Source organism: Accipiter gentilis, chromosome 32 (assembly GCF_929443795.1).
Source record: "Accipiter gentilis chromosome 32, bAccGen1.1, whole genome shotgun sequence".
In the NCBI taxonomy this organism is placed as follows: domain Eukaryota; kingdom Metazoa; phylum Chordata; class Aves; order Accipitriformes; family Accipitridae; genus Astur; species Astur gentilis.
This window is the reverse complement of record NC_064911.1, coordinates 13,130,692-13,145,457: the sequence shown is the minus strand read 5'-3', so window position 1 is coordinate 13,145,457 and position 14,766 is coordinate 13,130,692. Positions and strand designations below refer to the sequence as shown.

General features: G+C 38.5%; 1 protein-coding gene across 1 annotated transcript in view; it reads left to right on the top strand.

Annotated features, from left to right (window-relative positions):
• LANCL3 (LanC like family member 3) overlaps positions 1–13,738 on the top strand; it is a 38,656-nt gene extending 24,918 nt beyond the window's left edge. The window contains exons 2-5 of the mRNA XM_049835192.1: positions 1,922–2,045; positions 3,122–3,319; positions 5,329–5,536; positions 6,603–13,738. Coding sequence (XP_049691149.1) covers positions 1,922–2,045; positions 3,122–3,319; positions 5,329–5,536; positions 6,603–6,762 — 690 coding nt within the window. The 3' untranslated portion in view covers positions 6,763–13,738. The remainder of the gene's footprint in view (positions 1–1,921; positions 2,046–3,121; positions 3,320–5,328; positions 5,537–6,602) is intronic.
• The last annotated feature ends 1,028 nt before the right edge of the window (positions 13,739–14,766 follow it).

Genomic DNA, 14,766 nt, shown 5'->3' with positions numbered 1-14,766 from the left:
TTGGGTCGAAGTTTAAATCCATTTAAAATATACAATCAGCATTTTAAAATACTCATAAATTAAATTTAAAAATTAAATGCACTGAACATAAAAATAAGCTTAGCAAAACACAGTTTGTATTGAAAGACAGTTGATTTATTAGGTAAAGGAACCATTACGTACAGAAAATGAACAGATTATGATTTTTCTAGCCAGTGTGCCTTCCAGAATTACAACTAGGAGATCTTATCCTTCACATTTCTTTTTAACCTTACTAATCCTTTTACAAAATACAGACTTCAGAGGACTAGGTCTCAAACTGCAAGATGGTAAAATGAGAGCTCTGGAGAGAATGCAGTATGTCTCACCGTGTCTCTGATCTCCTCGTTTGCTTAGGATTTAAACCATTTCTTTAAATTCAGTGAAGCTAAACCAATTAATTTAAAAATGAATGGAAATGAATGAAGTCTCCAGATGTTAATGGCTTATTTACTTCTACTGCAGCAACATTAAAGAACACTAATCAAGATCAGAAGTAGGTTATTCTCCAGGTTGTACGAATATCATAGTCATTTGGAGCAGCTGTAATAAAATGCCTTGTTATCAGGGAGCAAGGTAAAGTAGACAAACAAGATTTTTCAGCCGTTAGTTTTCATTTATGTTTTAAGTTACATTAATTATCCATAGCATCTTTTACATGCCAATGAAAGAATTTAGTTTATAACAGACGTTGCCTACATGCTTAATGATAACAGTATTTTTTTAACTTGAAGAAGTAATTGTAAATCCTATGATAATACAAAATAGCAAAACCAAATGTGTTCAGAAACAGTTTAAAGACATTACCTTGATATTCCAGTTAGTTTTAGGATTACTATTTATCTCGTCAAGGCTATTTCTGCAGCTCTCTTCTTTTTTCTGCCTCATTTTGCCTTTTTTCTTTCTCAGTTCTCTTTTCATAAGTTGAAATATATTTTTGCAAAGTACAGCTGCCATACAGGCTTTCCCCTAAAACACTACTTCAACTAAATTATTTAGATAACCTAGGTATTGGTCAGCAATGTGCAGAAGTGGCTAACACAGATGAAATTGCTGACAATTGCAGTGAATTGCATATAATTAGAGCTGTAGTTAAAACCAATTCCTCACTGAATGCTTTAGCTCAGTCACTTGGAAAAAGTTAATGTCTGGTGAAATACATGATTTGTCAATCTTATTTACTTTTGACACCACTAAGAGTAAGGCATTAGTAATTTCTCAGGACTGCATTAAAGGCAGTGTTGACCTGTTCGTGATGATAAAGTCCCCTAAACATAGCTAGCGTGTCTTCTTGGAAACCTGTCTTGCACTTCATTTTTCTTAGCATTTGCTTGAAGTAAGAAGGCCTGATTCTTTTACTTAGATGTTTCTGCACCCACATATGTAGTATTGGTTTTCAGTAAAATTTAGTACCCTCTTCCTTGCTGCTTCTTTTTTATTTTGTCTGCAGAAAAATCTGTCTAGCTTGGTATCTCCCAGTAAAGCCTGTAACATTTACTTCTTCTCTAGGTCTGTTTTCCTCTGTCTTCTCCTAATGTCTCTTTCTCCAGTCTGGAGGCTGTTGTTCTGCAGCTTGCCTGGTACGTTTTGTCAGCTTCCATCAGACTGATGGATCTCTGGGAAGAAAAGGCAGGAGCTCTTAGTGGGCATCTTTTCATCTCATCTGTGCAGCTAAAGATTTAACACTCACTTTCCTGAGAGGGGATGAAACTCTGCTTTTGAGAAACATTATGTAAATTTACTGGTTTATGTAAGGCACTCTTCATAATGATGTACATTACAGCATGCAGATTAAAGACAGTACTTTGTCTTGTGCACTAGCAAAAAAGCAGAGTCCTGAAAAATGTCTAAAAAATGAAATTATTGTGATAGACTTGATGTTTGGTTTGATGTTTCTGTTTAGGTGCTGACCCCAGCACAAATAAAATCAATTTGCCTGGCCATACTAGAATCAGGAAAGCAGTATGCAGTGAAGAAGAGGAAACCGTTCCCACTCATGTATTCCTACTATGGAACAGAGTATCTTGGTGAGTAAAACACAACAACTACTTTGAAAGTGATGCTGTGTGTAGATGCTGAGCCAGTGGATGCTTCAGAAATAAAATACATAAAACCTACAGTGTGGGATTTCTCCTGATGGAGTTGGGACCATCCAGCCCCCTAAAACTACAAAGTGGGTCTGAGGAGCTGGAGGGAAGGACTGATGCTGCCTGGCGCTGGGGAACGCCAGAGGTGCCTGTGCTACACCAGGGGAGCAGCAGGCAGCAGCTTCGTTCCCTCTTCTCCTTTTTGCCCTGGTAAATCTGTCCTTGCCAGATGGAGGCAGCGAGAGGTGCGATGCCCATGCCTGCGTGGCGAAGGTTACCAGAGAGAACTGTCAGGGAATGTTATTTGTAAGCTGCTGTTGCCACGCAGGGAGTTGCAGAGCGTTTTTGGCCGTACCAGTGCAACTCAAGCATTTGGTCAGCTCCTACCCATCACGAGCAGCTTAGTGGGAGCTCATCTGGACAGGTCATTGAGCAGGTCCCTACTGGGGTCCTCAAGGCACGATATCACACTGCAGAAAGCGTGAGATTGTTTTGCAAATGTTAGTGAGTTCTCTGGCAGGGGAGCAGAGGGAGAAGTTGCTGGTGCTCTTCCACAGACCCTGGCCGATACAGACAATTCTTGCACTGAACTTAAGGTTTTAGCTGACTGATGGTGTCAGTCAGGAACTGGGAATACTATTTATAGTCCAGTTTCAATTTGCGTTCAACAAAGACTTCAGAATAATGGTCCAGATTCAGTAGTGTGTCAAAAAGAATAACATCTTGAAACAGTATTCAGTTCAGGTTCAGTGTAACTTCACACACTGAGTTTCAGTCACATGAGTGAGAGCAGACAAAATTCTTATGTATTTTTGCTTAGCTTGGGGAACTGGAAAAGACAGAAGTAGTAACAAACCATAGTGTCATGCACCTAAAAAGCTTTATTTCAAGCACTATTGTAATATGCATAAAGAAGATGAAAGAGGACTTGACAAGGAAATCAGTCCCAAGAGAAAGTTGTCATGAAATGGAGGTAGGACCTAAACCTACCTTTTGACTGTTGCTGTTCTTTACAGGTGCAGCACATGGGCTTTCATCAATCCTTCAGATGTTGCTTTCCTATTATGAGTACCTGCAGCCAGCAGATCAGGAGCTTGTGTGGCAGAGCGTTGATTTTCTTATGGACCAAGAGCAGAACAGCAACTGGCCTCCTGAGCTGGGAGAGACAATCGAGCGGGAGAATGAGCTTGTACACTGGTGTCATGGAGCTCCAGGTTCTTTTCCCATTGATGCTATGAATAGCCAGATGCAGATTACATTGCTTTTCCACATTAGGTGATTCCATGTAGAAGATATCTCAGGATAACTTTGATTTTTGACATTTTATGAGAGGCAGGCAAACTATTTAGGCTTTTTCTTCCAGTTAGGAGTGTTTTATTTATTGCTGAAGCAGCTGGAAGGATAGGTGTATTTCCTGCCTTAAAAGTATAGGTGATCACAGCTGAAAGAATTCTGGTGATCCTGAACTGTATGTTTTCCGCTCTTGCTCCCTTTTATGACAAGACCTTGAAGAATGGTACGGCTGAGTTAAAAGACAGCATATGCTGGACAGATAAATAGTATGCAGAAGAACACAGATACAGACACATCTGTGAGTTTTGGGAAGGCCTTCAGAATAGCTTTTCCCTTCCCTCACCAGAATCAAAGTTTAAGCTGCACTTATTACATGGATAATGCATAAATTTGACCAAATTATTTTCATGTGAAGGGGATTTTGTACTAGCAAGAGGCATTTTTTCTGAAAGTCAGCCATATAAAACTGCTTTTCAGAGAGAAAGAGAATCAATCTTTAGTTTGGGTTCATAAGATAAGGCTGATGTCTGTCAGTTCAGAATCTAATCCTATACCTTTGCAATTTCGGCAAGTACTGCTGTGTATTGAAATTGCTTTTTTACCCCCAGGCAGAATTTTATTGCTAACTGGTCATATTGGCTTGGTAACATGAACCTAGAAGGTTACAGAAAAACTTACTTTTATTAAAAAACGTCCATGAGCATTGATGCATTGCTTTTAAAGGTGTTCTATTTAAATTACAGAGAGTATACTATAATTAGCATCCCTTAAATGTGCTTTCTGCTGATGCATTACTTTTTTGTTGGTATGATTAAGGAACAAGCTTCTTGCTCTCACACTCTAATGAAGTGAAAACAGCTTTTGCTTACCAGACTTTTTTATTTTTGAGAGGAAAAAATTACTTCTACAGCATGGCTGGCCTAGTGATGAAACCTGCAGGGAAGATGCCCTCTTTGTTAAAGTATCTTGAGAGTGGCCTTTGACTTGGGTTTAACTGTTAGTGGAGACACATGCAGTGAGACTGGACCAAAGTGTCAAAATCCCAAAGGGCATAAAGAAGTTACTTTAGAAGACATTTAGAGACATGTAAATTCATTAATTGCTATTGTTCTTCCCCAGAAAATCCTGTATCCCATCATTGTTCTGGGTAATAACGCACATGTAGCTTACAAGAACACTTCTCACCTGCTTGAGTGTGTATTATATTCAGTCCACAAGCAAACTATTCTAAACATTTCCTTAGGCCCTTGGCTTGGTTATGTGTCATATGCATTCTTTCAAGGTTACCATGAACTGAGCTGTACAGTGCTCTGTTGAAGATTATGATCAATTTATTTGAATCACTTCCAAAAATAAGCCAAATAGCTGCTTTTTTTTTTTTTTTTTTTTTGACAGAAGTTAGTATGCATAACTGTTCATAACTAGAATAAAGCAGCATGGGCCACACTGAAAAGAGGGCAAGCTTCTCTTTCTCATTCAGTAAAAAAATGTATCTGTTGCCAGCATAGGAAATTATCTAGCCTGTCTTTGTGTTTCTGTCAGTGTAAATAGGTGAGGTGAACGGGGATTTCAAACCAGTAGAAGACAGTGCCAAGCATTTACTGGTTTAAAGGCAAAAATGTGACTACTGTATTAAATTGCTGAAGGACTGGGAATTTTAGAGATGTTTGAGTAACCCCTGGCATTCAGTAATGCAGTGAAAAGACTGAAAGTGGTTTTATCACAGGGAGTGGATAAGTACATCTTACCATATGCTTTTTAGCTTACCAGATACTCTTCCCCTCCATATGTAGTGTATGGATATGTAACATTGACATGTGTAGAGCATGAGACTGCAGTTCATTAGTGTATCAATCTTTATTTTCTTATGTCTTCTACAAAACCTTTGGCATACTTATTACAAAAGACAATCTCACTGCTATTTTCCTAGGCATTGCATATCTGTTTGCCAAAGCTTACCTGGTTTCCAAGAAGCCTCAATATCTGGACACTTGTATCCGGTGTGGAGAGCTAACTTGGCAGAAAGGCCTGTTGAAGAAGGGACCTGGAATATGCCATGGAGTGGCTGGTAGTGCTTATGTGTTCCTGCTGCTGTATAGGCTCACTGGAAACTCAAAATACATATACAGGGCACAAAGGTTAGCATTCCTACCTTTCTGGGTTCAGGGTAATACCGGAAAGTTTCAAGAACATTTATAAGGCTGCTCAGAGTCTGGGATCACCATCCTTGGATGTAGTCTGAGTGTTTAAGCCTCAGGTGCAATTCTAGCTCTGAGTTGTGGGGCAGGAGCGCTCTGCAGGGAGCCCTCCCGTCCTGCTTCCAGGCTGCTTGCAGCAGGAGAAGCATCGGGTTCTCCCGGGCTCCCTCCCTCCCTGCCCGAGAGCCTCTGTTCCTTCGGAGAGAATTGGGGTGGATGGGAGGAATGGATTTTCAGAGCATTTAACACTCTCCCTTACTACTAGAAGTGGAAAATAAGTATAGGACCTGCTTTGCTGTTACAGTTTTTTAATTTATCGTTCCCAGCTTTAGCCAGTTTGACATTGTGCTGTTCAGCTTAGCTAGTGGGGTCAATTCCATTTTGTCCTCATGCGAGCAGGTATGGTCCACTGAAAATTCTCTCACAGTGCAGCTTATTTATTACATTATTATTATTATTATTATATTATAGTATATACTTAATTATATTTCCATAATTTACCATACATGTTTAAAAACATAGTATTCAATGTTTGTAACTGTTTTCCGTACAGCATAGAATAATGAGGGGATGTGGTGTAGTAATTAGGGTGACTTATTTTCAGATGTTTGAAGTGAGAACATTTTATTTGTGTAATTTCAGCATTACAGAATTTGTTGCATCAAGGTGAAACATTGCTTGCATCGTGCTGAAATAACAACCAAGATAAAAGTTATTATAAAGTATTTGTTTAATAATATGTCTAGTAGAAATCAGAAAAAGTTTATAGCGCTCAAAGAAGCGTAACACATGTACAGTTCACAAAGGTTCGGCTTTTCTAGATCTCATCAACCTCAGTTTGTCATGGAAATTGGAGAGTGTAAAATTTCCACATAAGGTTAAATAATGAACTTTCTACTTTTTTTAATGATCATTGAATGTTATTAAAATGATGCTTTCAAACAACAAGTAGACATACATGGACATCAAATAATGACAAACTCTTTTTTTTTTTCCCGTTTCTTAGGTTTGCAGAGTTCTTATTTACAGAAGAATTTAAGGCTGGTTCCCGAGCATTAGAAAGTGTGTATAGTCTGTATGAAGGCTTCTCGGGAACTGTGTGTTTCCTGACTGACTTGCTGCAACCCAACCAAGCTGAGTTTCCTCTCTTCAGTGTCTTTGTCTAGAAAGTATCATTCTCCAGGGCCACATCCTAGTGGTGGTGGGAGAGGGCACTGCGGTTTCATTTATTTGTCAAGAGAGGCTATTTACAAAACAAGCCAGTGGTACCACTAATGCTAGCCTTAATTTAGATGGGAGTCATGTGAAAAAGAAAATACACTGGGGGTTTGGGAGGGAAGTGCGTGGTCATAAAAATTGGGTCAGTGAAAAAAAAAAGTGGGGGCAGTGATTGAATCTGATGGGGTAGATATTTAGCTGTAATAAGAAGCAAAATCTAATTATTCAACTGAGAGAGAAAGGGGCATTACCAAACTTTTAATCTGGTGGTTACACAGGAGAAAAAAAAAGGCAAGCTAGAATTATAGCAACATGCATAGAAGAAACAGTGATGCATCCAGTAGGTTTTAAAAAGAGACCTGCAAAAAGAAGTCTTCGTGCAGTGATACACATGTCGGGGAGGGTGTTGTAGACATGTCGCAACACTGCACGTAGGCAAAATCTGGGATTTGCTACCTAAACTACATCTACTAGTTCTACTAACATCTATTAGAAATACCTGTATCTTGGAGCTCCTTCATCTTCATATGCATATGCTGATAGTTACATAGAAAGCTATATATTCACAGGTTCATTTCAGCTAGTGGGGTTTTGTGTGTGTAAATGAGAAGTGAATTTGACCTTTCCTTTCAGAGCTCAGTCTGGAGCAAGGAGCTGGTCTCCTTACTGATTTACTGCAACCGTGTCACTTCTTGTCAATACTTTCCCTGTTACAGGGAAGATGAGTGGAGCCATGGAGAAGAAATGGATCAAAAAGTTCTATAGCAAAGATACAGCAGGCAGATGCTTTCTTCATGGTACAGCATTACTAGATAAGCATTGTTCAGTGATACAAAAGCTTCCTTTAAAAATTAATTACCTATAGCAGCATTTCTGAACAATAGCATACATATTTCAGACAACAGAAAATCTGTTTTCCTTAATGAATTTTTCACTACAAACCCTGCAAACTGAATGCAAACCTTGAATGGCATATTGATTTTAAGAAAAACCTGGTAACAAAATTCAAAACTGCTTCTTTTCCTGGTTAACAAAATAATGTATATGCCCAAATGATTTGTAGCTATAGAAATAAATGGGTTGCTCAACACTAGTTGCACTAGCACTTAAGGTTCCAATTATATGCTGTTTTATATGTATTATATATGAGACATGGTATTTGAAAGCTAAAGAAAATGCTAATGTAGATTTGTACTAAAAAACTATGAAATCAATATCTGTATTTAAAAGATATTTACTATTTATTTATTTTTATTTATATGGGAATAATGTAATGCAATTGCCTTTGAAGACAGATTGGGAAGACCAGTATGTCAAAAATTGCTGTTAGGGTGAAAAAGCTGACCTACATGCACTGCCAAACAATGCAGTCTCTCTTCCTGCATTCTCAGCTGGAGGAGATTACAATTTCTTTATTTTTAATGCCTAATGGATTAAAGTTCCCATTTAATTTCAGTGGGCCTTGATCAGGCTGTAAGTTGGAGCCAGGTCTTGCAACCCTTCTACATTTTAATATAGTAATCCCATTCCTACTCTTGCCACTGTTATTTTAATGAGATGGCTTGCATCATTATGAGCTGCAGATTAGGATTTCTGCTATTTTGTCTTGCACTGTGCAGCTCTAATTAATTATTTAATCATAGAAGCCATTGGTGAATAAAGCAATGAAGTTCTGTATCAGCTTGTCAAGAATTTAGGGATTTTTTTGGTGAACAGAAATGTTAAAATTCAATATACAGTTGTTATGTGTTTATTATTTGTGGGATAAAAGGTCTTTTAAGAAAGCCATTAATGTCACTTACATCATTACTCTGAGCAGTGAGATGTGTACACATAGGAGTATGTATTTCACAGGCAGGTATACATGTGAGGCTAAATCAAAAAGTCAATGGAGATGTGCGCATGCTCTGCCCAGCCAGGTTGAAATGCTCCTGTTAGATCAGAGCAAAGTCAACTGTCAGTAGTGAAGATCCTAATTCTATCAGGATTCTTCTCTAGTTGCTTCCTGTAATGTGGGTGTTTAATATATTTCATAACTGGAACCTTTTTAAACAAATGTTTAAGGAAGGTAAAACTTGGCCTATCCACTTTTTCCCTGTGGTCAATAGGTTTTCAGTCTCAATATTCATTGTAGGGTAATGTCACTCAGCTAAAACATGTAAGTAACAACATTTGTGCCATAGCATTTAGATAGCTACTGTAACTGTATTCTGTCATATTGTAAGAGAATAGGTTCTCTTATAGGTTCTGCCATGATCTAGACTCAGGCTGTTGCAACCGTACATTTATTGCCAATCCTTTTATTTAGAGATGCAAACATAAAACAAGAATGCTTAGTGTTTGGATAACTATGTCAAAAAACCCAAACAACTCCAAACTTAAGCCTTAACGGAATCTACACATACCAGAATAGTAATCATGACCTTTTGATTTTGTCCCCAGTGCCTACTTTTTAATTATCAGTGGGCCACAACATTTAATTGTTTCCAGTTAGTTATTTCTCAGGAGATGCTTGAAGAAGAAAACCTTTGCCAAAACCTCGGTAAATCTAGAGCACAATAAATGAGTATAGTAACTTAGATCCTGACCAAGTCATGAATGCTGATATTGTAAAACATACCACATCTATGTTAAAATTTACCATAATAACAGTAGATAAAATCACTCTATTTTATTATGCTTAACTTCCAACGGTCATGTTTGCATTTATCTTTTAACGTGATTCTTCATAAATGGCAGGAAGTATACATTAAGAATTCAGTGTTAGTTTTCTAGTGGTTTTCCTTCTGTGTCTCTTTGTAGAATTAATTCCTTCTGATTTACATTCAGAGGAGACTCCGATCTGCTCTGTGTCGTGTTCAACAGCACCCACGAAACAAATCTCTGTCTTTACAACCATTCTCCGAATATGAAGCCATGTGTTTGGCTTCATTTGATACTAATCCTGTGAGAAAGAAAATAGTTACTTGAGTAGGAGTTACTCCATTCAACAATGAGAAAACCTATGCAACCACCCAGTTTTCAAAATCTAGCTCCCAAACATCTCTCTGCAAGTCGTGCAAGTTCGGCACTGACTTCAGCCAGGGCAGCACACGAACTTTGTTTACTGACACTCAAGATCAGTAACAGTAACATAAACATCCAGTCTCATGGGATACATCTTATAAAATCTTGGAACATAATTATTCATCTGTTTTGTCAGACGTGGCAGTTTGAGCTCATTCTTAGAGCTTCGTGGCTTTTCTTACCTGACCTAGCTGGGTTAAGGTGGCTACTAGATGGGCTGTAGTCACAGCTTCTGAACACAGTGTAAATATACCCCAGGGCTCTTCTGAAAATGCCAGTCATTAAATGGGCAGGGTTTTTTCATCTTTTTCCTCCTCTTAATTGTCTAGCTGCTTCTTTTCCTTTGTACTATATATGCTGTTATATACATACTGTTAAAACCTTTATTTGTTGCTTTTAAGATGTTGACAGGAAAGCAACCTGAGCAGAGCCATCAGCACTTTTCAGTGTAATAAAAAAATAAGTCCTTTGTGTTCCCTTCTTACTGCTTCGAGAAATTGATCATGCAACCTTTGCTAGACATTCTCAGTGGGATGCTGTCTCCTCCTGCTCCTGACTCAGTCCCTAATAGACTGAAAAAACGTTTTCCTGAACAGATTCTGCCATGGTGCTGTGACAAAAGACTGTGTTACCAGAAACTTGAGAAGCCTCTTTCAAAGTGTAAAACATAAGTTACTACGTCATGTTTGCACATTAGTTTCTTGACAGTGTTTAGTTTCTAAAGTGTAGGCAATAGGAATTTAAGTGATGTAATAGTATTTCTGATTATGCTGTTAAAGCAAAGAGGATGTATTGTGTGAGTATTGGTGCTTATTTGTGATGTACCTGTGTTTGTGTGGTGCTGTTCGTGAGTAAAGCTGTAGATTACAAATCTTTAAGGAGCTATATACTGTTCATGACTTTTGGTAGGTCATCCATAGATTACTGTCATGGAAAAATTTTGAGGGAAACTAGATCTGTAATGTCCAGATTTAGTGATTTCAGGATTCATAGAGCCAGATGCAATAAGTTTCATCAACAGTAGAGTTCTAACAAATATATCTTAATTTTTTCCTGCTACTCACAACTTCTCAGCATGATAACATATTCATTTTGTGCTACTGCTTTCAATATCTGCTTTGTTTGCATCGTTTCCTTCAGTTTCCCTGCCTTTCTTTCCCAACCTATGAATAAGTTAAGAAGTCTGAAGCAGCAGCCCAGGTCTTTTGTTCTTGAAAATAAGATTGATTAATTTTGCCTAAGAGGGGTGTTCCACTTATTTGCATTACATTATTTTACACTCCCAGATGGCCTCTTCTCACCGGCTCTGCCATTCCCCACCTGCTAAGGAAAAATCATTATACTGTATAACAACTGTCACTGATGTTTTACATCATTAAATAAAACAAAGAGACACTTTCCAGGGAGCATGTTCACTTCTCTAGTATCTCGATTCTATTAAGACAATCAAAACCAAGTGAAATGGCTAAACATCCCAAAATACACATTTAAATAGTTTTGGGAAATATGCACAAACAAATGCAAATAAAGTGGTCACCGGTTTTGCTACTCTGAAATTAAGTAATGCCACTTTGATGTTCTAATAATACTTGTATGGACATGTAGAGAATATGATAAGAATACTGATTAGTTTTTAAAATACTGTGGAAAAAAACAATACGTCAGTGTCTGATGTATTCAGAAACATACAGGTGCAATATGTGCAAATGAAAACTTTCATAAGCAATCAAATTTTTGTACTTATATCGTTATCTGCATATACAGTTATAGCATCTGCCAACATCTTGCATGTTTTATGCAGACAGTGACCTATTTTAGTGTATGCATGCATTTTGACAATATATCCTTGTTACTTGGACCTATAAGATCCATGGGCAGAGTGTATCTCTGAGGTCTGCCAAGTAAATCTCAGGTGCGGTAATCTTCTCCTACATACCTTGAATATTCACTGGCATGAGTGCATATTCTAATCCATAGGAAGATCAGTATATCAGGAATAAGAATTGCCCTGTAGATTACTGTAAAGAGTAACCTTCCTGTGAAGAATTACACCAATGAGCAATTTCTGGCTAACAGAACAGTTTAGATTGCTCTGAGAAGACATTTCATTTTATATAAGCATGTCCTGGACTAAGTAGTAAGCAGCAGGAAGCTAAACTGAAAAGAAGTAAGAAAATGACCAAAAATCACATTGCTGAGGGAACAACATACTTCAAAGCCATAAGACAAAAATGCTCAGGGCCCACAAAACAATACAGCAATTTAGGGATGTGAATAGGCATTTTCCAAGAGAATAGCACAGTTTGCTTCATTGCAGAGACAGTGGTACAGTGTGCAGTGTACAGGTTTTAGCTGCCTTGAACAGCGCTTCATTGCCATTATAGCAAAGTCATCATATGCTGAAAAGAGTCTGCCTGTGAGGGACTTGCCTGTAGCTGAACCTACTGCCCATTCCTGTCATTTAATGGAATAGAAATGATGAACCCTATCGATGGTTAGGCAATTAAAAAAAATAGATCCAAGGAGCCAACATGCACCAACTTTTCAACCTGCCTTTGAGTTATTAAACCTCCTGACTAATTTGTACTGTCACTGATGTCACTGTTGGTCTGGTACCCTGTATATTTAAAATTTTACATCATGCTCTGAAAAAAGTCAATTTATAAATAGCAGTCTGCTTGAAAATACATAAGGCCATATTTATTTTTAATACTTACAAGGGAGTCCCTTGACTTTGTTCACTGCATGACTCCAAGAGAAGGTGGAGGCATTTAGGTCAAGTACAGCAATGCCAACTAGAATGGCAGAAAATTAATTAAAAACTCATTTTGCCTAGTGGTATAATGATATTTGAATGAAAGATACTTTATAATGCAGTGATATTCAGCAACAGCACTGCATGACTACACATGCATACTCCCCAGAGAATTTTATGTAGAAGTCCTGAAGTTAGTTGTATCCCACAGTGAATAGAAAACAAATCCTATTCAAACATACATTTCTACTTCACATAGAAGAGAAAGGCTGTCTGACGGGCAACTGAACTCGGCTTCCATCTTCATTACCATGACCGAAGAAAGATTTCCTCTAACAATGGTCTGATTTTGCCACTGATTTGACCTTCTGCGCTCATTTTAAGGGCCTGATATGCCACTGCTGATGTCAGTGGTGAATCTCCACTTGATTTCAAACATGCAAGGTTAGGTCCTTCCACACATGTGAAACGGGCAAAACTGCATCATTCCGGACCCCAACCCTACAAACTTTCCTTTACGCACGAGTCCCTTGGAATTAGTAAGGCTTGTTCGTATAGTAAGAGGAAAGCACAGGTGTTTGCATATGCAGGGCCCTATTTGATAGCAGTTTCATACCCATTTTCCCTCAATATGTCTGCAATATACATGGATGCCAACACCAATAAAAAGTACAGGGAACTTAAATAGCATTACTTCATGTCTAGTTTGTGTTGGTTACACTTGAATATTCAATATATTCCAATGTACGGTGTTCATTTCTGGAGTACATGCCACACCCTAGATTGATTTCTCAGTGTAATAGCCATTCACAGCCATAATATGGTACAGGCCCTTAGAATCAAGATTGATTTGATTCTTTAGAAATGCACCTTATTGTTTAAAAGCAGGACCCCTGCTCTTCTAATGTTTTAAACACTGTGATCTTTCAGAATGTGTTTATTGTATTAGTTTTGTATTGTAGATTATGATAGAAACTAGATTTTATAGCTTTTTAAAAGCAGTGGTAATACTAAGCTTCATAGTGGCAGAACAAACTCTGTATATATCGATATTATGAATATTAAAGCTGTGAGTATATTTTGCCTTAAATAAAAGCCCAACCTTGAACAGTATGATTTTGCATTGGATTGCTTATTTCTGTACTTGTCTTTCACAGTGCTGGCAGCTTTTCCTTCCAGAGCAGTCATGACTCAGGGCTCCAAAAGCTTTTCAGTGGTACTGTGTTATCAAAGGTAAAATCCATCCATCTTCCAATCAGAAAACATCCAGGCTGCACGTAGCCATTAGGTATAACTACCTCCTGGGAGCTTCCCAAGAGAACACAGGTTGCTTTTGGCCTGTAGATTAAAGTTTTTCACTTAAGTGTTTATTTTCACCCTGCTTAAATCTCAGTACACGTGGCCTCTTCTCTTTCCAGAAAGACCCGCTCCATTCTCAGTGAAGGGCACTAGAGAATTAAATTCACTTCAGCCCACCCATAACAAGGTTTCGATCTTTGCTATCATGAGCTGAGCTCAACTAGAGGTGAGCAACAGGACTGCAGATTAGTCAGTGCAGTAGTTCAAGAAATGGCCCAAACAAAGTATTATTGGCATTTTTTGTATAAATCTGGTGACAACCTAAGTTGAATTAAAGAATAGTAGCAGACGTGCAGAAGTAGCCATTAGCGTTACCCCATTAGTAGGCTAATAGCATCTCAAACTCTGCGTCTTGCGTTCTTGTTGTGCTCCTGGTACGTCTCAGGTCTGTAGCTAACCTCCACCTGCAGATCTGTAGTTACCTGGGAACAGGCAAGGAGAAACAAGAGCTATCAGGTCAGACATCCGAACCAGCTGAGCACGAACAAAGGACCTGCACCAAGAGGAGAAGTGGTGATTGAAGACTCCCCCTGTGCAGGATACAGGCACCATCTGCCAGCCTGAGTAGGTACCTCAGGAGCTTTGTTTCTTGCCAGGCGGTCGCGTTCAGGATGTTGTGGAGAGACTGCAAAGGCTTGTCTTGCCCTTGGGCTAATACCTTTTGCTGCTCGTCCATGGGGGCATCAGTGATACTGCCAGGGTGACCTTACACATGTCCAGAATGACTCCAGAGCTCTGCTGGCAAGGAAGAGAGGCGTGGGGTGGTCTTCTG